Source organism: Mauremys mutica, chromosome 20, assembly GCF_020497125.1.
Source record: "Mauremys mutica isolate MM-2020 ecotype Southern chromosome 20, ASM2049712v1, whole genome shotgun sequence".
In the NCBI taxonomy this organism is placed as follows: domain Eukaryota; kingdom Metazoa; phylum Chordata; order Testudines; family Geoemydidae; genus Mauremys; species Mauremys mutica.
Genome location: NC_059091.1, coordinates 14,127,211 through 14,154,449, shown reverse-complemented (window position 1 = coordinate 14,154,449; position 27,239 = coordinate 14,127,211). Strand labels below are relative to the sequence as shown.

Sequence of the window (27,239 nt, the reverse complement as noted above, 5' to 3'; positions counted from 1 at the left end):
CTGGGCGGCTGCCCTTCTCACCCCGCCCTAGTTACAGCCCTGCCATCTGGCCCTGGTGGCTTATTACTGTTTAATTTATCAATTTGTTCCAAAGCCTCCTCTACTGACACCTTAATGTGGGACAGTTCCCCAGATCTGTCATCTAAAAAGACTGGCTCAGGTCTGGAAATCTCCCTCACATCCTCTGCAGGGAAGATGGATATAAAGAATTCATTTAGCTTCTCTGCAACGGCCTTGTCTTCTTTCCATGCTCCTTTAGCACCTCAATCATCCAGTGGCCCCACTGATTGCTCAGCAGGCTTCCTGCTTCTGATGTACTTAAAAAAAAATTGCTCTTAGTTTTCCTGTCTTATGGTAGTTGCTCTTTTCTTTTGGCTGGCCCTGCCTAATTATGCTTTTACACTTCAACGTGCCCGAGTTTATGCTCCTTTCTATCTTCTTCAGTAGCATTTGACTTCCAATTTTTAAAGGATGCCTTTTTGCCTCTAATGGCCTCTTTCACTCTGTTGTTTAGCCATGGTGGCATTTTTTTTGGTCCTCTTACTGTTTGTTTTTACTTGGGGTACACATTTTCTTTTAGCCTCTATTACAGTGTTTTACATAGTTTCCATGCAGCTTGCAGGCATTTCACTCTTGTGACTGTTCCTTTTAGTTTCTGTTTAACTAGCTTTCTCGTTTTTGTGTAGTTCCTTTTTTACCATTAGATGCATGCTGGCTGAAAGGGCTAGCCCCCAGCCCTGCTCCTTTTGCGCAAGGCCTCACCCCTGCCATGCACCCTGCCAGAGGCCCCCCCCCACATTGCAGCCCCCACTAGCCCTGCCCCAGGCTAGTGCCCCCAGCCCCAGAGCACCCCCAGCCCCGGAGTGCCGGGAGGGCAGGCTGTGCAACCCCAATCTCCCCAGCCCTGGAGCACCAGGACGGTGGGAGGTGCAGCCCTAGCCTCCGCAGCCCCAGAACCATAGGCCCTGACTCTATGGGTGCTACAGGGTTGGAGCACCCACAGGGCAGCTCCCCGCCCCACCCTCCTGCCCCAGCTCACCTCCGCCTCCTCCCTTGAGCATCTCCGCTTCTCCCCCTAGCTCTCACCACTTGCTGCTGCAAAACCGATGTTTCCTGGCGGCAAGCACTGGGAGGGAGGGGGGAGGATGGGGAACACGGCACGCTCCAGGAGGAGGCGGGGCCGGGATGGGGATTTGGGGAAGGAGTCCAATAGGGGCAGGGAGGGGGCGGAGTTGGGGCAGGGACTTTGGGGAAGGGGTTAGAATGGGGGCGGGAGGGGGCGGGGCCGGGGGCAAGCACCCACCGGTGCCAGGAAAAGTTGGTGCCTATGCCTGGAACGCCAGGACGGTAGGCGGCACAGCCCAAGCCCGGGCCGCTCTGGGTGACTGGAGCCACGCCGAGCGGAAGCATGAGGGGGGTCTGGGTGCGGAGCATGGGCGGGGCCATGCCTGGCTGTTTGGGGAGGCACAGCCTCCCCCAGCCTATGATACCCGTCGCCCATGGTTAGATGCTACTGTGCTGGGTTTCTTTGGTATTTCCTCCATGTTAAGTTTAATTACATTATGGTCACTATTAGTGAGTGGTTCAGCTACATTCACCTCTCGGCCCAGATCCTGTGCGTCACTTAGGACTAAATCAAGAAGAGTCTCTCCCCTTGTGGGTTCCACAACTAGCTGCTCTAAGAAGCCATCATTTAATGATGTCTCTCTGCATCCTGTCCTGAAGTGACATGTTCCCAGTCAATATGGGGAGAATTGAAATTCCTCATTGTTATTGGGTTTCCTGGTTTTGTATCCTCTCTGAGCTCCCTGAGCATCTCACAGTCACCATCCTGATCAGGTGGTCGGTACTATATTCTTGCTGCTATACTCTTATTATTCAAGCCTGGAATTTCTAGCCATAGAGATTCCATGGTTCTGTTTGAGTCATTTAAGATTTTTACTCTACGCTTTCTTTCACATACAGTGCCACTCCCCTACCAGCATGACCTACTCTGTCATTCCAATATATTTTGTACCCTGGTATTACCATATCCCCATAATTATCATTGTTCCACCAAGTTTCTGTGATGCCTATTATATCAATATCCTCATTTAGTACCAGATACTCAAGTTCACCCATCTTAGTATTTAGACTTCTAGTATTTGCATACAACACTTACAAAATCTGTCAATATTTAGTTGTCTGCCTTCATGTGATGTAACTGAATGGAACTCATTTAATGTGACTGTTTCTCTTCAGTTCCTACCTGTACTTTATATTCTTGTGTTCTCTCCTCTTTAGTAAGATATTGAGAAACCCCTTTAGGGAATTCCCTTAAGGAATATCTCTGTCCAAATCATGTACTCCTCCACACCCGTTGGCTTTCCCCCAGCCCTTAGTTTAAAAACTCCTCTACAACCTTTTTAACTTTCTATGCCAGCAATCTGGTTCCATTTTGGTTTAGGTGGCCAGAGGACAGAGCCCCGTCTGGGCAGCGCTGAGCACCGGTGCTGACCAGAGAACTGAGCCCTGTCTGGGCGGCACCGTGCGCTGTCACTGGCCAGATTGGTCTAAACCCCAAACCTTCCCAATATTGTAATGACCCCAGGGCTGTCTCGGAATGTCTGTTTTCTGCTGGGAAAGTCAGGTTCGATTCTGCTCTCTGTCCTCAGCAGAGAGTGGCAGCCCTGGGCTGAGCAGGCCTCTGATATGTCTTCATGACGCTTTTGGCCAGACAGCACGTTCCAGTGAAAACCCAGTTAGCCAGGAACGTTCCAACCAGCCCCCTGCGCATGTTGCCGGCACACAGTGAGAAAAGAGGCCAGCAGCCGAGCAGGTGTAAAGCAGCAAAGCTCCAGGTCCCCACTAGCCTTGCACCTGGGTACATCAGCTCTGGCACTGCCCCAGGAACTGAATTAAAGCCACTGAAACCCAGGCAGCGCTTTACCAGCTCACTCAAAGGGATGTGGGAACGAATCTAACCCTAACTCCCCAAACTGTGGCCCATGACTCTCTGCTACCCGACGCTCCACCAGCTCACATAGCCATGGCTCTGTTGGCCCAAAAAGGCCATGATGGCTTGGGAACTGCCAGCCCAAGAGATGCCCTCTCCCTCTCTGTGATGCCTCCAATGTCCAGATGCTTTCGCAGGTGTGTGGGAGACAGGAGGCTCTGGATTCCCCCAGCACCACTCTGGGCCTGAAATAGCCCTTTATAGGCAGGCAGCAGAGGCCATCTCTTTGGGCAGGAGGTTGTGGGGGAGGGGGTTGGGCAGGAGTATGGGGGGGGCACTATACACACAATTCTGCCCCTGTGGAGCAGGTGAGAGAGAGAAATCACACATGCCATGTGACTGGACGGTGCCAGGGCACCATGGTGATAGGGGCTGCACAGGAGCTGAAGAGAACAGACTGGCCCGGCCTGGATGAGGTGTCCCAGGATGCTGGCAGGAGTCGCGAATAATTGATGTTTTGGTTTGGTGCCCCCCCCCGAATTATTTTGGGTTAAAAAATGAAATGTTTTGTTCAGTCTAATGTCTGTTCATCTTTTGTTTTGGTGTGGGAGGTATTTGGCCCTTGCTTTGCTTTTTTAAATAATTTGGTGGAATTTTAACAAAATCTGACCTTTTCGGGAAAAAAAGTCAGCAAAGACACTGGCTCCACCCAGAATGGCATTTAAAGTATGGGTCCGAAAATGGCACCTGGCTTCTCAGGGCAGCTCTGAGGCTGCCATCCCGCAGCTCTGGGGCTGGTGTTTCTCCGTTCTAGGGCTTTGGTTCCCCCAGCTCTGGGGCTCTATCCCGTGGGGTCTGGGGTTGCTGTAGGGTGATCAGACAGCAAGTGTGAAAAATCGGGACAGAGGGTGGGAGTAGGGGGTGGGGGGAATAGGAGCCTATACAAGATAAAAGACCCAAAAATCAGGACTGTCCCTATAAAATTGGGACATCTGGTCACTCTAGCTGTCCCCCAGCTCTTGCCCCGCAGCCAGGCCCTGGTCTTCACTCTGCCAGGCCACGGGCTCCGCCGATCCCCTGCGGGTTCTGTATCCCATCATAAGAAGCGGCCGATGAACCGGGAAGAAGGGGGGGACCTGATCCTGCACCCCCACGCCAGCATGGGACGGGGGCTGCGCTGTCCGCTCGCTCCAGGCTCCTTACATCGCGCCAGGGCGGTGGGCGTCCGAGTCGGAGATGCTCGGCACCATCCTCCCCACCCATTGCAAGGAGCGGGCCCCGTCACCTCGGGCGGCTGCCGCGGGCTGGGAGGCGAAGGGTTAACGCTCCGGGAAGCGTGTGTGTGTCAGGGGGAGGGGGCGGCGGCCCGCGCCCGACCAGCCAATAGGCACCGGCTGCTTCTCCAGCTCCCCGAGCGGCGGCACCGGGACTGAGCGGAGACTGGCCGGGGCCACCTGGGCGCGGGGAAGGGGGGAGCCGAGCGCAGGGCGCGTCCTTCTCTCCCTGCCAGCGTCTCCGGGAGAGCGGAGCTGGAGCCCCCGGCGATGGAGCCCAACAGCCCTCGGAAGATCCAGTTCACCGTCCCGCTGCTGGAGCCGCATCTGGACCCGGAGGCAGCCGAGCAGGTGGGTCCGGAGCGGAGCTTTGTTCTGCGGGGGCCGGTTCCATGGCGATGCGCCCAGGGGAGCGACCCCGCGGGCACCGGGGCGCGGCAGGGCAGAGCGGGCAGGGCGCGCACGGACCCTCCTGCGCCCGCGGCTGCCAGCGCCTTCCGGGCGGGGGGCAGCGGAGCCGGACAGGGCTGGAGACTCGGACCGGCCTGTCGGAGCCAGGGCAAGGACCTCGCGCCTGCCCAGCCTGCAGGAGCTGCCCGGCCAGGACCCACGTACCTGCGGGGCACGGGAGGGGGCCGCCGTGGAGGGCTCCGGGGGTTGAGTCGCGATGTGTAGTGGGACGGTGGGTGTGTGGTGGGGGGCACTGGGGTCAGAGTGTCATGCAGGATGTGGGGGGCGGGGGTTGTCTGGGGTGTTGTGCCGGTTGGGGGGGGGTGTTGTGCCAGGTGTAATGGGGGCTGTGTGATGTTGTGGGTTGTCTGGGGTGTTGTGCCGGGTGGGGAGTGTTGTTTGGGGTGTGGTGGTGAGGTTTGTCCGGAGTGTTGTGCCGTGTGCGATGGGAGGCTGTGTGATGGTATGTGGTGGTATGGATTGTCTGGGGTGTTATGCCGGGTGCCGGGTGTTGTGCCAGGTGTAGTGCCGAGTAGGGGGGTGTTGTGATGGGGGGCTGTGTGATGGTGTGGGTTGTCTGGGGCGTTGTCCCGGTGTGGTAGTATGTGTTGTCTGGGGTGTGGTGGGGAGTTGTGTGATGGTGTGGGTTGTCTGGGGCGTTGTACCGGATGTGGTGGGGGGCTGTGTGATGGTGTGTGGTGGTGTGGGTTGTCTCGGGGTGTTGTGCCGGGTGTGGGTTGTCTCGGGGTGTTGTGCCGGGGGTGTGTGGGGGGTTATCCCCCGGGGCGGCGCCCCTCAAGCGCAGCCTGTGAGCTGTGACTGGTGCTTCCCTTCGGCGGCCTCAGCCTGGCCGGACTGTCGGACCCGGCTGTTCCCAGCGCCTCCCCCTCCCCCGGGCCGCCCGGAGAGCGGGGAGCGGGGGGGTCTCACGGAAGCTCCGCGCAGCAGCCCGCACAGTGCAGCAGCCCCGGGCTCCCCCAGGGCCGGTCTCAGCAGCGCCCGAGTGAGCCCAGAGCGGCGAGTGGCTCCGCGGGGAGCAGCACTTGGCCCGGCCCGGCCCGGCCCGGCCCAATGGCCCGTGCGGTGCGCTGGCCCCGGGTCTGGGAACGCCTGGGGCTCTTCCCTGGCCCGTGCCAGCCCCGCGCTGCCGGACTCAGTCATGGGCCAGCGCCCAGCTCAGCGCAATGGCACCTGGTGAGCCCAGGGTCAGGGGCTAGAACAGTAACGTGCGGCACGTGGCCCTGTCCTCTTCCCCCCCCCGCACCCGACCCGACCCGACCCCTGCCTCGCTGAGACTCCAGGGCTCGCTCCGTTTTGGCTCTTGCTGGCAGGGATCCAGGGTGAGACCTTGGCCCGAGACCGGGACGAGGCAGAGGCTCTAACAACGTGCTGATCTGGGGGGGGCCTCGGTGCCCAGGTCCAGCCCCCTGGGGAGCTCTGGGCGGGCACAGAGCGGAGCTGGTGGCAGAGGCGGGGCTGGCATGGCATGGCTGTGCCGGCAGGGTCAGCACCCTGGGGCGGAGGGCCCACCTGAGGGGGCTTGGACTGTGGCCCAGTTCACTGGGCTAATGGCATCAGATGAACCTAGCACCCAGCCAGCCTTCACGTGACCGCTCTGCAGCAGCGGCCCAGCTCCCGTGGCTGCCAGTCCCCATTTGGGCTGGAACAGCAGCATGACTGTGTGTCAAGGGAGACCTCGGGAATGAAATGGCAAAGGCCAGGTCAGGAGAGGACTAGGGTGTATTAGTAACGCTGGATGTGGAGAACTCAGACTGGGATAGCAGGGGGCTGTGGGTCAGGACTGAGGGGCACCAGCGGAGCTGAGGGAGGGAGTCCTGGGGTGGCATAGTAGGGGCTGCAGGTTGGGATTGAGGGGCACTAGCAGAGCTGTGTGTGGGAAGTCCAGGGCTAGAATAGCAATGAGTTTCTGGCCCTCCTGGTTGTGGAGAAAAGCTTGAAAATGTGACCCGAGCACAAGTGAAAGGCTCTGGAACCAGAAGGCAACAAAACAGAAACCAGCAGTCATTGATTTAAAAACACAAACATGATTTTTGAGCCAGTCTCACAATTTGGAGAGGCCTGGGGTTGGCCATGCTCACCTGGGAAGGGATAAGAGGTGTGGCGCAGAGGGGACTTTCTCACACCCCAGAACTGCTGTTCATTTGAGGAGTTGCAAAGGCTGGTCCCAGATAGGCAGGCAGGCAGCACAGAGCCCAGCTGAGTGGTAGTTACTACCCTGGGACCTTCCAGTTCTGCCTTCCATGAGGACAGAGTGGAGACTTTTTTTACAGGAACTCTGTGCAGTCCAGTGGCCCTCCTGGTGCAGGGACGAGCATCTTAATAGGTTCCACGGCTGAAGCTCATGTGCTTTCCTCTTGGTTCTGGGGACACTGCATCTTCGTGGCCTGTGTTCCACCAGCAGGATGATACTGGGGAGTCCAAAGATGTGGGATTGTGAAATGTGTCTTCCTGTCACTTCCCAGAGGAGCTAAACACTCTCAGGTGCCATCTGTGTCACTGCTGCACAGCTCATTTGCAGAGAGGCTTGGAGGAGCTGCTGTAGCATCTCACCAGCAGCAGCCGGGGTGGAGGCTGGGGGATATGCAAATAGACTGATGCAGGGGGGGAAGCAGTGGAAATGGCACCTTCTCACCCATCCTGTAGGGGAGCTGCCTTGTCTGAGCTAGGAACAGAAGCTTCCACCTCCCACTCCCCCACAACGTCTGGGCTGAGAGTCCTTCCCCGGAGGAATGAGAATCGAAAGGACCACTGTGATCATCTAGTCTGAGCTACTGCGTAGAACTTCCCTGAATTCCATTTTCAGATGTGTGTTCCCCAGGTAGGTACTTACACACTATGATCGAGTAGGTCTAGTGGGCTTGAGTGAGGTGAATGGGAGGCAGGACTCCTGGGTTCTAGTCCCAGCTTTGGGAGAGGAGTGAGGTCTAGTGGGTTAGAGCAGAGGGGCCTGTGAGCCAGGACTTGTAGGTTCTAATTCTGGCTTGGCCACTGACTGACTCTGTGACGCAGGGCGAGTCCCATCCCCTTACCATGCCTCAGTCTCCCTGTCTGTAGATTGGGTTCAGTGACATCTCACAGGCAGGGATCATAGATGTTTGTAAAGAGCTAAGGTTCAGCGTTTCAAGAGTGTGGAGCCCCCAGCAGTTCCCAAAGAGAACAGCAGGGACTGTCCCTCTCTTCGCCAAAAGCAATGGAAGCTGCTGGGTGCCGAAGGCCTGGCCAGGGGCCGTGGGGAGGCTGGAGCATTGTCCTTGTCATCACACTTTCCATGATCCATTTGTTCACTTTTGCAGAGTTTTGTTGCTCAGACAGGAGGTCACTTCTCACTGGGCAATGGACACCGCTGAGTGGGGAGAGGCACTTGGCTGCCTAAACTCCCCTCTTTAACCCCAAGGAAGCTCCTGAGCTCCCACAGTTCAGAGGCAGCCGGCCGAGCAGGGGGAGCTGCAGAGTCCCTCTCTTGGGCTGGAGGGGAGCAGGCCATGGGCAGGGGGTTGGGAGGGTCAGGGTGCAGCCTGTTGGGGGCCAGCAGGTAGGAGGCTTCCCAGGAGCAGGGGAATGGGAGGCTGTTTAGGAAGAGGAGGAGGGGAGTGGGGGTTGGGTAGAGCGAGGGGTTAGGCTTGGGCAGAATGAGGCAGGGACGGGACCTACTGAGCAGCAGGGAGCGGGGCCCTGGATAATCCAGGACCTGTGCAGTGGGTTGATAGGAAACATCTGGAGCTTCTGTCTGTGCTGTACCATGGGGGCCTATGTTCTGCGGGCGCGTTCAGTGAGTGCTGCATATGGCTGTGGCTGGGCAGTGTGGGCTGCCAGGCACCCAGTGGGGTCAGCAGTGCCGTGCCAGGTAACCCAGCCTCATGCATTGAGGCTCCGGCATGCATCTGTGCAAGCCTCCCAGGCACCGTGTGTTCACGCTGGGGTGTGCAGTGTCTGAGAGCATCAGCTGAGGGACACAGGGCAGGGTTGGTGATGAAGCTGGTGTGATGCAGGGAGTCCAGCTCCAAGTGCTCAGCCACCTTGGGTGGATGAATCCTGCGCTGGGGCCATCCCAGGCCAATTCACAGAACTTTTGGGGAGATTCTACTGGGGGCTGCCATCCCGAGCTTCTCCTCAAAACCAGAATGAATTCTTTAGCCCTTATGGCTACGAGTTGCCTTCAGAGGTGTGACCTGAGCGTCAGCAATGCAGCGCTGTCTTTTTGAGTCTGCAGAGACCCTGGTACGGTCACACTGTGTGAACTGACTCTGTTCCTTCCCAAGGGTGTTGACTCTGAAGAGTAATGATGATGGTTTAAATGTCAGCACTGTTCACTGCTGATCAAAGCAGCTGGTGAAGGGAGAGGATGATCATGTTACGGAAGGATGGCCCTGTGCAGGGTCTCATGGGGCATCTTGAGGGGATGGAGCCTAGTTTGTGGGCGAGGCCTGGGGCATAACAGCTAGTTTTTCCCCCAGTTTGACTCCTGGTTCTGAACATTCGCAGCAGAGACGCAAATCAGGAGTCTCCCGAAGTCTGTGAGGAGCAAATCTACCAGGAAAGCCAAAGGCAATGAGTGTGGCAGTGACTCATTGTGAGGGAGGAGCTGGTGCTTGCTGGGAGAGCCTGGGGCCCGAGTGGGATCTCCCTGGTGGGATGAGGAGGTATTGGGGTTGGCTTTGTCTCCTGCCTGGGCAATGGAGCCGTGATGCCTCAGCCAAATTTTCCTCCCAGCCCAGTGGTGCTGAGCCCAGGCACAGCCAGGCCACAGCCCCTCAATTGAGCTGCCAGGCCTCTCCCTGCCCAGATGTGGGTCCTTCTCAGGAGCTCGTGCAAGAGAGGATGCCTGAGTGCCAGAGCATCGGGGGTGAGAGCCCTCCCTTCTCGCTGCGTAGATGCCATGTGGTTCATACAGTTTGCTTCATGTGTGCTTAAAACAACAGAGGTCCAGGTCTGCTCTGCTAGAACATGGTCGAAATGGGGTTATTGATCAGAAAACCCCACGGAGGCTGCTATGCTGTCATCCTCCACTGCAGAGGTGGCTGCATTTCAGGGTCGCTTATTGCATAAGGGCTTTGCAGTGAGGAATGTGAGGTCCTGTTATACATGTTTGTTCCTAAAATAAATCTCTCTCTTGGTCTGGATTTTGACTGGCCATTGGCAGAGGGTGGGTTAGTGGAGCTGCCTCTGTTTCCCCCAGTCCCTCCCACTCACAGAGGGATAGGAAAATGACCCCACCCCCCAAGATGGGCCCAGGGCAGTGTTTGGACCCAGCCCCAGGCCTAGCTCCACATTCCAGACCCTCCAGAGGCTGGAGTGGGGCCAGACCGGGGCTTTGCTTGAGGCCCAACATACCCAGACCTCCAGATGGCCATGAGGGTGCTGGGGTGAGCAGCTCTGTGCAGAGGGAGGAGAGGCCCTGCCTGCCACGAAGCCGCCTTCTTGCTGCCCTGGCTTCTGACTCTACTCGGGTCCATCCTGACCCTGCCTGGAGGGCATCAGAGGCTGGCTGCTCCCTCTCTACATTCCTGCAGTTCCTGAGCCCCCATGGTCCCTCCAGGGCTGTCACAGCCTGTTTCACACTCCTCCCACTGCCTTTTGGCTCTTGAGCAGATAGCAGGGCTGGAGAGGGAAGGGGAAGCGCCCGGGGATATGGGAGAGATATGGAGCCATCAGCTCCTCCCTGCTTCTTCAGCTCCTTAGGAGGGTGCCTTCCCTGATGTGCTGGGGTCTCATTCCTCCCAGCAGCAACCCATGATCCCACAGTCACCTAGTGATAGCAGGAGCATGACCCTAAACAGGTGCAACATCAGCCCAGCTCATCTTCCAGGGCCTCAAGAACATAGGTCACAATGGAGGGGCACGGCACAGTTGTGGAGAGGGGAGCCCAGGGATGTGGGTTAGGATTGGGGGGCATTGGTAGAGCCATGTGCATGGCGGGTGGGAGGCCCAGGACTGGGTTAGCAGGTGTCTCTGAGTTGGGACTGAGAGGCACCAGCATAGCTGCTGGGGTAGGGTGGGGGTTAAAGGTTGGGAAGCAGGATCCATTATTTGAGCCTCTGTGTCACGCAAATCCCAATCATAGAATCATAGAACTTAAGATCAGAAGGGACCATTATGATCATCTAGTCTGACCTCCTGCAAGATGCAGGCCACAAAAGCTGACCCACCCACCCAATGTCTGTTTGAAAGTTGATACTAGAAGAATTAGCTTTGAATGGACTGAAACCGTAAGGTTCAGCCAGTGGAGAGGGAGCGATGAGTCCAGGGAGGGGCTTGGTTGGAGACAATAGCCCCCCTGGTGGTGATGGTGATGAGAGGGGGTGGGGCCTGCTGCCAGTCAAGGATGAAGAGAGAAGGAGGCGCGATGGTTTGCTGGAATCTGGAACTCTGGGAGGTGACGATGCGGTCCTGGATCCCAGAGCCAGCCCCACACCAGGCACCAGTCCCTGCCCTGTGCATGATCCTTTGAGCAACTGAGACAACATATACAGTGTAGGGAGCAGAGCCCTGCCCCCAGGCTCTGCACACCCATGCCAGCGGCCAACCAGTATGCACATGCTAATGTATGCTAATGTGCTGCTGGCTCAGTGCTGGCGTCTGGCTTTCTGCCAAGGTGAATGCTCTGATTTGCAACACAAGCCACTGACCCAGGTTTGCTTTCTTCTAGTGAAGAGCAGGAAAGGCTGCTACTGCCACCTTTTGCTTTGGGAACCGGTGCTAATTAATGCTGTGCTCGGCCCTTTTGTGCCCATTGGTGACTTAGGTGCCAAGCAAATGTTCCCATAGAACCCAGCGTCCATGTGACGTGCTCCTTAGGTGAAGGAGTCTGGAGTCTGAACTCTAGCAGAGCAGAGACAGCCCACACAGGAGCGCCCACTGCATCCACAGCTCCACTCGGAGCCTCACCCTCTCCAGCCGGGACCCTGAGCTGTGTTCAGCCCACAGCCTCTCTGCCTGTTGTGCTGGCTGTGGTGGTAGATGGTGTGTGGCAGAACCAGGCTGAGACCCGTCACAACTCACTTCAAGGCACTGAGCAGCTGTGAAGGTAAAGGCCGTGGGCTGGATTGGAGCTGGAGCCCTAGAGCTGAGGGCCCACAAGTGGTCTAGGTGCTGTCAATTGGCTTTGTGATCTGATGAGTGTGGGGAATGGCACCGCACTGGCCACACTGGTTTAAAGCATCCAGAGCCCCAGGCTAGCAGCCGTCCCCCTTGCCCCTGAGCTCTGGTGTTGTAGTGCCCCCATCAGGAAACAAGAGACAAGGCTTGAATGTACCGAACATATGGGGGTTCTTTATGGAGGCTGCTGGACACAGACACACCTTGTGGGTCTCTCTGGCCCTCCAGTCTGCACTGGCCAATGCCTGCACACGGGCTCTGCAGTCCACACGGCACACTGCATCACTAAGGCTGTTAAAGAGAGCAGAGCTGGGACCTGGCCAAGGTCCAGCATCTCCCCAGATTCAACATCCGGCTTCATGTCCTGTCCCAGGGCTAAATTCAGGGCTGATGTAAGTGAATGCAGCTTCACAGGGTGAACTGAGCCCTCTGACACCATGGTTGAGTTGTGGCTCCCTGAGTGGCTGTTTAAGCAGCTGCCACTTTCCACCCCAGAGGTGGCTGCATTTCAGTGCTGGGTGCTGCGATTCCTTTGGGGCGGGAGGCGCTATATGGCTGCAGAACCCCATCCCTGTTAGTTCAGCCCCATTCTGGATACCAGCTCCTGCCTCTCCCCGGCAAGGATTAGTGAGATTTATCTCCTCCCAATGTTTTGCTTTGTTCCCATCTTGTCCTCCCCTCCCCTCCCCTGATCAGTTCTTTGTTTACATCCTCCTCCTTTGTGTGTAACCAAACCTCAGATCTTTCCAGGTCACAGTGAGCTCCGCTCGGCTCCAGCCCAGAGGAACATTTTGCAGGAAACGGAGAGATTCCTGCATAGCACGCTAGTGTGGGCAGCTTTTCCAGCCATGTGAGGGGACATTTCAGGGGAGGAGGGTAGAACAAGGGGAGCAGATGAGCCTTCTCCACTTGCTCTGGCACCAGCATTTTGCAAAAGCTTCACCGTATTTCTGAGCCCCAGCCATGCTTAGGGCAGCGCTGTCCACTGGTTAAAGAACCAGGTTGAGAATGGGGAGACCTGGCTTCTGTTCCCAGCTCTGCCAGTGCATGGCTGTGTGACCTCAAGTGAGTCCCTCCTCCTCTGTAGCATGGAGAGGACAATCCAGTGAAGTGCTTTGAGATCAATAGATGGAAACTCTTCTGCAGGAGCTGAGCTACACAGACAGGGACTATCTCTCATGGATAGCTCTGGGGCTGGATTGTGGGTGTTTGGGGTCCAAATAAACCAAAATTGCAAAGGGAAGCCCCCTGGTTGACATCCGCTGGAGTTTGGGGTCTCGCTCTCTCTGGATGTTTTCACAGCCCTGTGCACTTCCTGCTGCCATTCAGAACCGAGAGCGCAACCCCAAAACGCTGCTCGTTTTCTGCAGTGTTTCCAGCCTGGGTGGGTTCTGGTGTTCCCTCTAATTTTTCCCACCCATGTGTGGAATTAATCTTTTTATGTGCACCAATATGGAGGTGACGTGTGACACATCACCTTCATATTGGTGCATATAACAAAATTCATGTGGCGGGGGTGGGGACAAGGGATTTGGAGTGTGGGAGGCAGCTCAGGGCTGGGGCAGAGGATTGGGGTTGGGGGGTGAGGGCTCCGGCTGGGGGTGCGGACTTTGGGTTGGGACTGGGCTGAGGGGGTGAGGGCTGGGGCAGAGGGTTGAGGTATGGTGTGGGGGGGTGAGGGCTCTGACTGGGGTTGTGGGCTCTGGAGTGGGGCCAGGAATAAGGAGTTTGGGGTGCAGGAGGGGGCTTAGGGATGGGGCAGAGGGTTGGGGGGGTGAGGGCTCTGGGGTGGGGCCAGGAATGAGGGGTTTGGGGTGCAGGAGGGGGCTCTGGGGCTACAGCAGGGAGAGAGGACTCCCCCCAGCTGCACGGCCACACAGCTTACAGGGAACTTAGGTGGGTTCTGGGTTTGGCTGCCGGGTAAGATGGGCCCAAGAATGGCCACTCCTGTGCTCAGGGAAGGGAGGCATCTCAAAAACCTGTTCTCCTCTGAGCAGCATCCCCTGACCCTGCTCTCGCAGGCCTGTCTAGCATGGGGTGCAAGGTGTCTGGCACCCAGGAGCTGTCAGGGCCTGACTCACAGCTTTCAGAAGTCTTGTATAAATAAGGCCACGCGGCCTCCGACACGTGCTGAACCAGTCACGGTAAAGTCCAGGGCACAAGGGTATAGGTATTGCTCCCCTCCTACTGGCACCCGCAGGGGAAGTTAAGTGATGTCTAGGCTCCCTGAAGGGATTGTCTTGCCCAGCCAATGCACAATAAAGCTATGGCCTGCCCTGGCCCCCTTAGGTGTGAACATGGGTTAGTGAGCAAGTGTTAAAACAGGCCTTTATTGTGTAGACAGGGCCACAGAGGTGATGCAGGTCAGAATTAAGGAGCATCGACAGAGCTGCATGTGGGGAGCCCAGGGCTGGGCTAACGGGGCTGCGGGATGGGATTGAGGGGCATTGGTAGAGCTAGTGTGGGGAGCCCTGGGCTGGGCTAGCAGGGGGGCTGTGGGATGGGATTGAGGGGCCCTGGCAGAGCTCGGTGTGGGGAGCCCAGGGCTGGGATAGCAGGGGGCTATGGGTCAGGACTGAGGGCATTGCATGGCTGCATGTCAGATGTGCCAGCATTGCAGTGCACCTGCCTTCCCCAGCTCTGCCGGCCCCTCCCTTTTGTGGAAATGAAATACAGCAAGAATTGAAAGTGGAGAGAATTAACAGTTTGAACGTTGCTGCGGCGAGTGGGAATGTTCGCTCACGTCCCACAGCCCCCTGCTCTCCCCTCCCCATTCTTGTGCTCCAGGGCACCGCGCAGCCCCCGATCACCGCAGGGCTGGACTGGGTCCTGCGCTGATTGAGCCCAGGATGCAGTCAACGAACAGGCGCCAAGTTCGATTCCATTCGCATGCCTCTGCGCAGACGGGCACATTACCCAACTCCGTGGAGGAGATGTCTCATTTAGCAAGTGCCGCGCTGGGAGCAGACTCGGCGCAGGTGCAGGTTTGCCAGTGCAGGGAGCGGGGCTGGGAGCTCTCTCACTGCGCAGCCCCAGCAGCTCCCCTCCCCCAGGAGTATTTTAGTTGCAGGTTTATTTTTATTTCACCTTTTCTGAGTGGATTCACTGCTGAAAAAGAGCCTGAACGGACCAGCCCTGAGCTTCCCCTGGAGCAGAGGCACTGCAGGGCGAAAGCCCCCCGGCATTAGCCAGGGACCCTGGGCTACCAAACCTTCCATCCCCCAGGCTGGTGCTCTGCACTCACGCGCTCTGCCCTGGACTTGTGCTGAATGGGGCTTCCCTTGCCTGGGCCTAGTGCTGAATGGGCCTCCCCGCCCTGACCCCCGCATCCATTCTCCCTACACAGGCCTGGTGCTGAACAGGCCTCCCGCTGCCCCCCTCCCTCCGCGTCCGTGCTCCTTGCCTGGGCCTGGCACTGAAAGGGCCTCCCGCCACCCCCCTCTGCGCCTGCACACCCTGCCCAGGCCTGGTGCTAAATGGGTCTCCCACTGCTGCCCCCACATCTTTCTGATGGGGGTACCCCTTAGGGCTAGTTTGGGGGATCGGCAACACCTGGGAACTTCACTGAAATCCCAGAGCTGCTGTCTCATGGGGTCAGTGAGTGCCCTGGGGAGGAACAAACCTGGCCACATGGACTGGGTTAAAACTGCTGCCTGAGGGCCCGCGGGGGGGTCCATGGGAGGATGTTCTCTAGCTTGTTACCACCCCCCCTGCCCCGTCTCCACTCAGCCATGTCCAGCCCCATCCCGAAGCAAGTTCCGCCCCTCTCACATTGCCCTGGTGCTCTCTGGCCCTGCCACTTTGCCCCGACCCCCAGTCCATCCTGGGCCAATCAGCTCATGCTGTGGGACTAGGGGAGGCCACGGACACGCTGTCCCCCCAAGGTGCAGGGATCAGCCCCTCCTGGCAGCAGCACCCTAGCCCCTCCCTCGCTGCCAGAGGCACCAGCGCATCTGGTTCCTGCCGGGCCCATCACTAGTGGCGCCCTGGACATCCCTGTGTGTGCTTGGTGTGGTGCAGCCTATCTGGGCTGTGACAGCTTCTCCAGGGTCCTCTGAAAACCCCAAGCCTCTGAACAGCTCCAGTGGTTCCCCCTTGTCTCTCGCAGGGACACTGATGCTTAGGGTCTCTTTGATCCCTGCCCCTCCCCACACTCCTGCCCTGGCCTCCCTCCAGTGTTGCCTCACTAACTGCAGCCCAGTGGCACCAGGGTCCTGCAGGTGCAGCACAGAACCAGCCCCCAGGCCAGGCCTATCACTCCAGACTGGCCCCTGCCCACGACCCCGGTCCCAGGATAGGGTACAGGAGCCATGTGCTGATGGGGTTGTCAACTTTCTAATAGCACAAAATGAACAACCTAGCCCTGCCCCTTCCCTGAGGCCCCACCGCCGCCCACTACATTCGCCCTCCCTCAGGGCTGGGGCAGGGAGTGGCGGTGAGGGAGGGGATGAGGGCTTTGACTGGGGGTGTGGGCTCTGGGGTGGGGCTGGGAGTGAGGGGTGCAGGAGGGGGCTCCAGGCTGTGGGTGGGGGTCTGATGTGGGAGGGGGCTGCAGGTTGAGTCAGGGGGCTGGGGTGTGGGAGGAGGTACAGGGGCTAGGCTGGGGGTGGGGGCTCTGGGGTAGGGCTGGGGGTGAGGGGTTTGGGGTGCAGGAGAGGGGCTCCAGGCTGGGGGGTGGGACTGAGGGATTCGGAATGTGGGAGGGGGCTGTGGGTTGAGGCAGGGGGTTGGAGTGTGGTGGGGGTTTGGGCTGTGGGCTGGGGCAGGGAGTTGGGGTTTGGGGTTGGGACACGGGCTTACCTCGGGCGGCTCCCTGTCAGTGGGGCTACGGCAGGCTCCTGTCTGTCTTGGCACCGTGCTGTGCCCCAGAAGTGGCCAGCAGGTCCGGCTCCTATGCAGGAGGGCCAGGAGGCTCCACATGCTGCTCTTGCCCGCAGGCACCACCCATTGGCCATGGTTCCTGGCCAATGGGAGTGCAGAGCTGGTGCTCGGGCGGGGGCAGCACGTGGAGCTCCTTGGCTGGCCTCTTCTGGGGCGCAGCACGGTGCCAGGACTGGTAGGGACTAGCCTGCCTTAGCCCTCCAGCACCACTGACCGGACTTTTAATGGCCTGGTCGGCGGTGCTGACCGGAGCCACTAGGGTCCCTTTTCGACTGGTCATTCCGGTCAAAAACCGGACACCTGGCAACCCTATGTGCTGATCTGGCCACTGGCCCAGGCCTGCCTCTGCCCCAGCTTGGCCCCATGGGTGCTGTGGGGATTTCTGGGGAGGGGTTGTTCAGATTAAAGGCATGGCCCTCACCCTACAGCCCGGTCCAGCTCCCGTGGAAGTCACTGAGGACTTAGCACAGGCCTCGCTGGGGCCAGAGCGAGCCCTTCTGGAGGCCTCAACTTTCCCCTCCTTGGGGTTTGTGTGGAACTGGCGAGAAGACACCCTGCCTGGAGCCGTGCTCTGCAATCTCAGAGCAGCAGGGCCCCGTGGCTAGATACCTCCTGAGGTCCCTTCCAACCCTGATAGTCTATGACATTCTATGATTCTATGGCTCTGCTGGCAGGGAGGGGCCGCCAAGGTGCTCCAGCCCTGCCAAACTCAGCTGGACACCCTGCCCCTGTGTCAGGCCTTCCATCCCCCTGTCTCTGGGCCCTTCATCCCCCCTCCCCCTGCAGCTGGGCCCTCTCCCTCCCCACCTCGCTGCTGGCTAATGCCTTCCACCAGACGGGGCCCTTCCCAGCCCTGGGCTCCTGACCTCCTGTAGCTCTTCCCAGTCCTCAGTGCTGACCCGACCCCACTCCTGGTACTGAAGGGTGCCAGCACCTTTCCCTTTGCTACAACAACAGCAGCAGTTTATTAATCTCCGCCAGTTCACCCGTCCTCCCCTCTCCCACGCCTGAGTGATGGGGAAAGGCCCTGACTAGGGCCGGCTCCAGACCCCAGCGCGGCAAGCACACGCGTGGGGCGGCCCTTTCCCGGGGGGGCGGCAGGCTGGGCCGGCGGACCTGCCGCAGTCATGCCTGCGGGAGGTCCACCGGAGCCCCGGGAGGACCGGACCTCCCGCCGGCATGACTGCGGACGGTTCGCTGGTCCAGCGGCTCGGCTGGACCTCCCGCAGGCATGACTGCGGACAGTTCGCTGGTCCAGCGGCTCGGCTGGACCTCCCGCAGGCATGACTGCGGCAGCTCAAGCGGAGCCGCCGGACCTGCGAACCGTCCGCAGCTGCGGGAGGTCCAGCCGAGCCGCGCGACCAGCGGACCCTCCGCAGTCATGCCCGCGGGAGGTCCACTGCTCCCGCGGCTCCGGGGCGCCTCCCGCGCATGACTGCTTGGGGCGGCCAAAAAGGTAGAGCCGCCCCTGGCCCTGACCTCGGCTTGTTACAGTTGATACCAAAATTGCCCATGCTCCCATTGACCTCACTGGTTCAGGAGCAGCTCCAGGCCCCTTCCAAGGGAGGCATTTAACCTGCTCCCCCCTCCCCCCGCCAGTTGCCTGGCAGCACTTATACCATCTGCTGGCTCTCTCGGGGGGAGGCGGGGCGGAGATGCACCACCTGAGCCAGGCAGAGCAGAGCAGGGGCTGGGTTTCTGACTTCATATTGCAAGGTTCTGCAGCTCCCCTCGCTGCTGATCCCGTGTGTGGCTGGGCCTAGGCTCGGGGCAAAGCCAAATCCTGCTCAGACCCCTGGCACCATCACACTGCCATCATGGCTGGCACTGGCCTGGAGCAGGAAGCAGCAGTGTGGGGAGCTGACAGCACAGGATCAGCATCACTTCCCCTGGCTCTGTTCAGGACGGTCTCTAGGCGCGCGAGTCGGGAGGGGGCGTCGCCCCTGGGTTGGGGCTTAGCTGTGTGATCGGAAAGCTGAGGGAGGGCTGGGGAAGGTAGAGCATAGCTGAGACCACAGCTTGGCCCTGCCACGAGCTACCGGGCGGGACTGTGTTTCCCAGCGCTCTGCTCGGGAAGGGCGTTTGAATGTCTCCTGAGAACTGCTGAACAAACAGCCCAACCTACCCGTAGTCTGCATCTGTGACCACAGCTGCTCTCTGCCTCTGCGTGACACGGTGACAGTGGAGCACAGCAAAGGCCAGGTTTGGGGCGGGGGGGAGGGTTGGTTTAAAGCAGTCCTGGGGCAGACGAGACTGGAACCAAGGGGTGGGATTTGGGGTGTGTGGGGGGGTCTGTGTGGCTTTTGGTATTCTTCACGCTGTGCCTTTAAATGGCAAAGTGCTGTGCTGTGTGCAGGGCCAGGCAGTCTGCTGCGGGGAGGTCAGCACTCTGTGAGAAGGGACACACGAGGGGCTTGTGCTCCCAAGGAGACTTCCCACTGCTTTGCTGCTTCCCTGCAACGGGACGGAGGTGCCTGCTTGGCTCTTTGGGTGGAGGAAGCAAGAGAAGCCGAGGGCTTGTCACAGTGGGTCAGTCCAGGGGCCCATCTAGTCCTGTCTCTGAGCATCCCAACCACCCGCTGCTTCAGAGGGAGATGCAAGAAACTCCTGCAGAAGGGAATTATGGGATAACCTGCCCAACCCCCATTAGGTAGGGTTTGGTCAGTGTTTCCAGGCCTGCCAGCCTCCAGGTGATGGACACAAAGAAAGTTTGATCCTTTGTAGAGTCCTGCTCAGCTTTTGTGCTGTGGCAGTGAGTTCCATGGGCCACATTGTGTGATTTGGAGAGGAGAACAAAGGGGCCTGCAGAGGATCTGCCATGCACTGAACAGCCCCGTCCTGACTGCCAGGGTGGCACCTGCCATTAGATAGTTTGATCCTGATGCCTACACGAGTTCTTCAGATTCTAATCAGGGCGGGGGCGGGGCAGGGGCCTCTGCGCAGGGAGAGCGAACGAGGAGCCAGGGTGAGATTGTTCTATCACTGGGTGTGTCTGGCTCCAGAAGCTTTGAGAGGGCAGCACTGAAGTGGGGTCAGACAACCTCTGGTCTGGGGCGCTAATGAGCAGATGGAAAGCATCCTTCCCTGGCAGTGAGGCCAGCCTGGCCACCGAAGCAGGGCCCGGTGCCCACGCTGGCGTTGCTTGGTGCTCTCACTGTTACAGATCTAGTGTCCCTGGTGCTCTCACTGTTACAGATCTAGTAACTCAGCACCACGGGGGCTAATGCTTCTTGTGAGTCCTCCCCCAGCACAGACAGGGGCTTGCAGCACTTGTGGCTACCTGTGTCCATACATGTCTTACTGTGTCGCCTGTTGGGCATTCAAACCTGCCAGACGGACATGTGCATGGAGCGCCATCCATCGCCAGGGGCGTGCTTCCTGCCGCCAAAGGGCCCCCCACACACACACAATGTCCCCCACACGCGCACACTGTCCCACGCGCACACTGTCCCATGTGCACACTGTCCCACGCACACTGTCCCATGTGCCCACACGCACACTGTCCCAAGTGCACACTGTCCCACACACTGTCCCATGTACACACTATTCTGCACACACTGTCCCACGTGCACACACACTGTCCCTTGCACACACTGTCCCACATGCACACTGTCCCACACACACTGTCCCATGTGCCCACACGCACACTGTCCCAAGCGCACACTGTCCCACACACATTGTCCCACGCACACATGTACACTGTCCCACACGCACTGTCCCACATACACTGTTCAATGCACACACTGTCCCACATACACACATGCACACTGTCCCACGTGCACACATGCACACTGCCTCACATGCACACTGTCCAACGCACTCTGTCCCACACGCACACTGTCCCACGCACGCACACTCACAGTCACACAGAGAACATAATCTTTCCCTTTCCTTTCACTCACACAAGCTTACACAGCTTGAGACACATGCATGTTGGCAGTCATGCATGTGCATGCAAACAAACATACAGACACGCACTCTCAGCATGGTCTGTCATTCCCATAGTTATTGTTCTCCATGGCAATGGTCAATCGATGGTGGAGATTGATGTAGAAATATCAAAGAAAGGAAAGCAGCAAAATTCCCAGCACCTCTGGGGCAGGGAGCAAAGAGCCCTGACTTATGGGGCAGGAGTAGCAGCAGCAGCAATGGGGTCATCCCCCCTTCAGGGGTACGGACGGCAGGTGTGTAGGTCCATGCTTGGAACACAGGCCTGGTGGCTCCGGACTCCTAAGCTCTATTCCTCATAGAATCATAGAATCATAGAATCATAGAATCTCAGGGTTGGAAGGGACCTCAGGAGGTCATCTAGTCCAACCCCCTGCTCAAAGCAGGACCAAACCCAACTAAATCATCCCAGCCAGGGCTTTGTCAAGCCTGACCTTAAAAACCTCTAAGGACGGAGATTCCACTACCTCCCTAGGTAACCCATTCCAGTGCTTCACCACCCTACTAGTGAAAAAGTTTTTCCTAATATCCAACCTAAACCTCCCCCTCTGCAACTTGAGACCATTACTCCTTGTTCTGTCATCTTCTACCACTGAGAACAGTCTAGATCCATCCTCTTTGGAACCCCCTTTCAGGTAGTTGAAAGCAGCTATCAAATCCCCCCTCATTCTTCTCTTCTGCAGACTAAACAATCCCAGTTCCCTCAGCCTCTCCTCATAAGTCATGTGCTCCAGCCCCCTAATCATTTTTGTTGCCCTCCGCTGGACTCTCTCCAATTTATCCACATCCTTCTTGTAGTGTGGGGCCCAAAACTGGACACAGTACTCCAAATGAGGCCTCACCAGTGCTGAGTAGAGGGGGATGATCACATCCCTTGATCTGCTGGAAATGCCCCTACTTATACAACCCAAAATGCCATTAGCCTTCTTGGCAACAAGGGCACACTGTTGACTCATATTCAGCTTTTCGTCCACCGTAACCCCTAGGTCCTTTTCTGCAGAACTGCTACCCAGCCATTCGGTCCCTAGTCTGTAGCAGTGCATGGGATTCTTCCGTCCTAAGTGCAGGACTCTGCACTTGTCCTTGTTGAACCTCATCATATTTCTTTTGGCCCAATCCTCTAATTTGTCTAGGTCCCTCTGTATCCTATCCCTACCCTCCAGCGTATCAACCACTCCTCCCAGTTTAGTGTCATCTGCAAACTTGCTAAGGGTGCAGTCCACACCATCCTCCAGATCGTTAATGAAGATATTGAACAAAACCGGCCCCAGCACCGACCCTTGGGGCACTCCACTTGATACCGGCTGCCATCTAGACATGGAACCATTGATCACTACCCGTTGAGCCCGACCATCTAGCCAGTTTTCTATCCACCTTACCGTCCATTCATCCAGCCCAGACTTCTTTAACTTGCTGGCAAGAATACTGTGGGAGACTGTATCAAAAGCTTTGCTAAAATCCAGAAATAGTACATCCACTGCTTTCCCCTCATCCACAGAGCCGGTTATCTCGTCATAGAAGGCAATTAGGTTAGTCAGGCATGACTTGCCCTTGGTGAATCCATGCTGACTGTTCCTGATCACTTTCCCCTCCTTTAAGTGGTTCAGGATTGATTCCTTGAGGACCTGTTCCATGATTTTTCCAGGGACTGAGGTGAGACTGACTGGCCTGTAGTTCCCTGGATCTTCCTTCTTCCCTTTTTTAAAGATGGGCACTACATTAGCTTTTTTCCAGTCATCCGGGACCTCCCCCGATCGCCATGATTTTTCAAAGATAATGGCCAATGGCTCTGCAATCTCATCGGCCAACTCCTTTAGCACCCTCGGATGCAGCGCATCCGGCCCCATGGACTTGTGCTCGTCCAGCTTTCCTAAATAGCCCCGAACTACTTCTTTCTCCACAGAGAGCTGGTCACCTCCTCCCCATACTGTGCTGCAGAGTGCAGCTGTCTGGGAGCTGACCTTGTCTGTGAAGACAGAGGCAAAAAAAGCATTGAGTACACTAGCTTTGTCCACATCCTCTGTCACTAGGTTCCCTCCCTCATTCAGCAAGGGGCCCACACTTTCCTTGACTTTCTTCCTGTTGCTAACATACCTAAAGAAACCCTTCTTGTTACTCCTAACATCTCCGGCTAGCTGCAACTCCAAGTGTGATTTGGCCTTCCTGATTTCACACCTGCATGCCTGAACAATACTTTTATACTCCTCCCTGGTTATTTGTCCAATCTTCCACTTCTTGTAAGCTGTTCTTTTGTGTTTAAGACGAGCAAGGATTCCTGGCTCTGGGAGAGGAGTGGTGTTACTGGTGAGAGCGGTGGGGTTGGGGGCCTGGACTCATAGGTTCTGTCTTTGGCTCTGGGTGAGGAATGGGGTCTAACGGTTGCAGGGAGGGAACTGGGAATCTGCTCCCAGCTCTGTTCTGATTAGCTGGGTGACCTTGGGCAAGTCACTTCAGCCCTCTGTGCCTCAGTTTCCCTTGTGATGCAGTAGGGACTGTCTGTGTGGGGGATGGGAGAGCTGGGGATGACTTTAGGTGAGGGACAGGACCTGAGCCTGTAACCTGAGCCAGGCAGGAGGGAGGGGGGTCGACACCTTTGCCCGGGAAGCTGGAGGGAGTTAGTTGAGTTTCGGTTTTGGGCTGGGTGGTGGAATTCAGGGAATCCCAAGCTGGGAACTAAGCTTCCTAAACCCCCAGAAGGACTTGATTGAGGGGTCCTGGTTTTGCCCACAAGCTCTGCTGTAGACTGTGTTCCTGTTGTCCAATAAACCTTCTGTTTTACGGCTCTGGCTGAGAGTCACTGTGAGTCCCAGGAAGAGGGGTGCAGGGCCTGACTCCCCCATACTCCGTGACAACCCTATATTGTCCCATGGGGATAATGACACTGATCATCTTCGGGGGGTGGGGGTGGAGGATGAAGGTTAATTCATTGGTGTCTGTAGAGGACTGTGAGATCATGGGACTGAAGGCAATAAAGGTGAGCCAAGGGTGTATCATAAGAACATACTGGGTTAGGCCAATGGTCCCTCTAGCCCAGTATCCTGTTTTTCAGCAGTGGCCAGTGCCAGGTGCCCCAGAGGGAATGAACAGAACAGGGAATCACCAAGTGATCCATCCCATCGCCCATATCCAGCTTCTGGCAAACAGAGGCTAGAGACACCATCCCTGCCCATCCTGGCTAATACCCATTGATGGACCCGTCCTCCATGAAGCCATCTAGCCATGTTTTATCACATTCTGTTTATTAATAAAATGCCCTTTTCTCTCTGAAATAGAGACTGGGAAGGGGGAATAGCTAATGCTGGAAACCTCCCCCTGCCCAGGCCACCAAACTAGAGGAGCAAAAATAACATCTTGGGGTTCAAATACATTTGTTTAAAAGTGAGAGTTTGGGGGAGGAGCTAGGAGGGGTATTAGGGCAAGCGCCCCTCCCCTGGTGCCCAATCACCAGCTGGCGTAGGAGGGTGCAAGTAGCACCAGGGCCGGCTCCAGACCCCAGCGCGCCAAGCGCGCGCTTGGGGCGGCATTTTGCCTGCAGGGCGGCAGGCGGCTCCGGCGGACCTTCCGCAGGCATGACTGCGGAGGGTTCGCTGGTCCCGCGGCTCGGGTGGACCTCCCACAGGCGTGCCAGCGGATGCTCCACCGGAGCCGTGGGACCAGTGGACCCTCCGCAGGCATGTCTGCAGGAGGTCCCCCGGAGCCGCGGGACCAGCGACCGCCAGAGCGCGCTCTGCGGCGCGCCGCCCTGCTTGGGGCGGCGGGATTCCTAGAGCTGCCCCTGAGTAGCACAAATACCCTTCGAGAGGAGCCAGGGCCCACACCATGCCAAGGGCTTTAAGGGGACAGTCAGGCCATGCCCAGTGCTGCTTAGGGCCGAAGGACAGAGTCTGGGAGAGGAGAGGGTGTGATGCTGGGGTGGGGCCCTGAGCCACCGTCTTACACACCCCAACTGGAGAGACACCTACTTTGATTCCTCCAGCAGCTGCTCCTGATTCCGCCAGGTGAAAGGTCGTCCCCAAGGCAGAGGGGCACTGCTTCAGCATGGCCTGCTTGGCTGCTGTTGCCAGAATGTCCCCGGGGAGGAGCAGCGGGGACGGGGACTGCACTTCACCTGGGACATTGCTGTGGTGGGGTGGGAGGGGGTTGCCCAGGCCGTGTGCCCTAGAGCCACTGTGCTGGGAGAGAGAACGGCAATGAATGCAAGGCGTGGAGGGAAGCTGACCAGTGGGGCACAGGCGGAGGATGGAGGGATGCTGGGAGGAGTCAGGGAAGCAGGGCTGACATGTAGAGGGTGGGAGGCAGTTTCTGGACATATGGAGGGCCAGCTCCATTTGAAACCTGTGGCCTTAGGACAGCGGGCCTGATTAGCAATGACGCTAAGGCCCATTTGGGCCATGCTGGCAACACGAAGGGGCCTGGATGGGAGTGGGAACACCCCCTGAGAATCCCCTGGAAGTAGGGCACCCCTCACATAAGGAGTGGAGCAGGGCAGCACCAGGGGCAGGGCACTTCTGCTCGGCTCTGCTCCCCAGCACCCATAGGAGGCCATGGGAGCAGAATATGAGTTAGAATAGCCCTGAGGTGGCTCTAACTCACACCAGGAATGCTGGGAAGGCTGCCCTAGACTTCAGGACACAAAAGTGGCTCAACTCCCCTTGCCCTTTGGCTCTGTCTCAACCCCAACTGCACGAGTGGGGATACGGACCTGGCATGAGCTACACAACTGGGAGTACGGACCCAGCGTGAGCTGAATGATTGGGAGTATGGACCTGGCGTGAGCTGTATGATTGGAGATATGGACCTGGCGTGAGCTGCACAACTGGGGGTATGTACCCAGTGTGACCTGCACGATTGGGGGTATGGACTCGGTGTGAGCTGCATGACTGGGGATACGGATCTGGAGTGAGTTGCATGACACGAGATACGGACCCAATGTCAACTGCATGTATGGACCCGACGTGAGCTGCATGATCCAGAGTACGGACCAGGCATGAGCTGCATGACTGGGGGTATGAACCCGGCATGAGCCACATGACTGAAGATATGGACCCAGTGTGAGCTGCATGATCGGGGGTACAGACCCAGTATAAGCTGCGTGATTGGAGGGGTGGGGAGTACAGAGATGGCCTGAGCCATCAGGCAGTTCCACTCAAGGCTCCTGCCAAGCTGTCCTGCAATGAAGCATGAGTATCAGCCTCAGGGCAGGTTGTTAGGAAGCAGGGCCCGACCCCCAAACTGGCTGTGAGCGCTACACTGAGATTTCACCAACCATTAAGTGTAAACTCCTCAGGCACTGTACCAGCCTTAACGTGGAGTCACAGCTGGTCCCCCTGGTACTACCATTTATCTCGCCACCCAGGTGAGCATCCCTTTGTGACAGATGGTCCCTTACACCAAAGATTGCAGCAATAGTCAGGTTACTCCCAGTCACAAAAGACCAGCCACTTACCCATGTCAGTGGCACCTTAGATCAAAGACAACACTTGTATCCAATCCTATAATAAACTATATACAGATTTATTAATTAGGAAAATGAAACCAGAGAGTTCTTTACAAGGGTGAAGCAGGTAAATACACACAAACACAAACAAGCTACAGTCTTAAGTTTCAAAGGGGAATAGAAGCTTCTATAATAAGCAAGATTTAACTGTCCCAGGGGTAACCCAAGCTAAGTGCCTAGAAACCAGGGGCGGCTCTAGGCACCAGCAAAGCAAGCACCTGCTTGGGGCAGCCCATTTGCAGGGGTGGCAGGGATCCAGCATGGGAGATGAGAACCAACTGGGGGCTCTGGGAGCTGTAGTTCCTTGGTTAGCTCCCTGCCTATAGAGCCAGCCCTGGAACGGGGAAAGAACTACATTTCCCAGCATTCCCTTGGCCACTACCAACTGGAAAGGAAGGAGGGGGACCTCATGCAGCAGCCTGCTGTGAGTGCTGTGAATGGTAGGGAGACCATATTTTAACATTAAAAAAACAGGACATTCCATGGGGAGGGAGGGTAGCCCCACCCTGCCACCATCCACTCCCTCCAACTGCCCCCCCACAGAAACCTCAATCCATCCAACCCCCCCTCCGCCCCGTCCCCTGATCACCCCCTCTGGTGATCCTGCCCCTAACTGCCCCCCAGGACCCTACCCCCTATCTAAGCCTCCCTTCTCCTTGTCCCCAACTGTCCCCTCCTGAGACCCCCCCCAACTTCCCCTCAGGACCCCACCCCCTACCTGTCCCCTGACAAACCCCTGGGACTCCCATGCCTATCCAACCGCTGCCTGTCCTCTGACTGCCCCCCCCCGAACCTCCGCCCCATCCAATGCCCCCTGCCCCTTGACTGCCCCCCCCCCCCGGAACTCTCTACCCCTTCTCCAACCTCCCAGCCCCCTTACCGTGCCACTCAGACCAGCGTGTCTGGCTCCGTGCAGCTCCAGACACGCTGGTGCATACATGCTGCCGTGCTCCCCCATGGAGCCCACAGCCCCCCCGCCACACACACACACACAGCACCTGCTTTCCAGATTTGAACATCTCAAAATTCAGGAGTGCTCAAGCTCAGTTTGGGCAGCTGTTACTTCATTTCTCCCAAATCAAATATACTGATCCACTGTAACTTACTGTAGAAAAAGTAGGATAAAATTGAGCAAGAA

The 27,239-nt window shown here is 57.6% G+C and overlaps 1 protein-coding gene across 1 annotated transcript in view; it reads left to right on the top strand.

The window, feature by feature from the left end:
* Positions 1-4,348: 4,348 nt before the first annotated feature.
* The window catches only part of PPP1R1A (protein phosphatase 1 regulatory inhibitor subunit 1A), a 68,577-nt gene continuing 45,686 nt past the window's right edge, over positions 4,349-27,239 (top strand). The window contains exon 1 of the mRNA XM_044995654.1: positions 4,349-4,560. Within this exon, the coding sequence (XP_044851589.1) occupies positions 4,480-4,560 (81 nt within the window). The 5' untranslated portion in view covers positions 4,349-4,479. The remainder of the gene's footprint in view (positions 4,561-27,239) is intronic.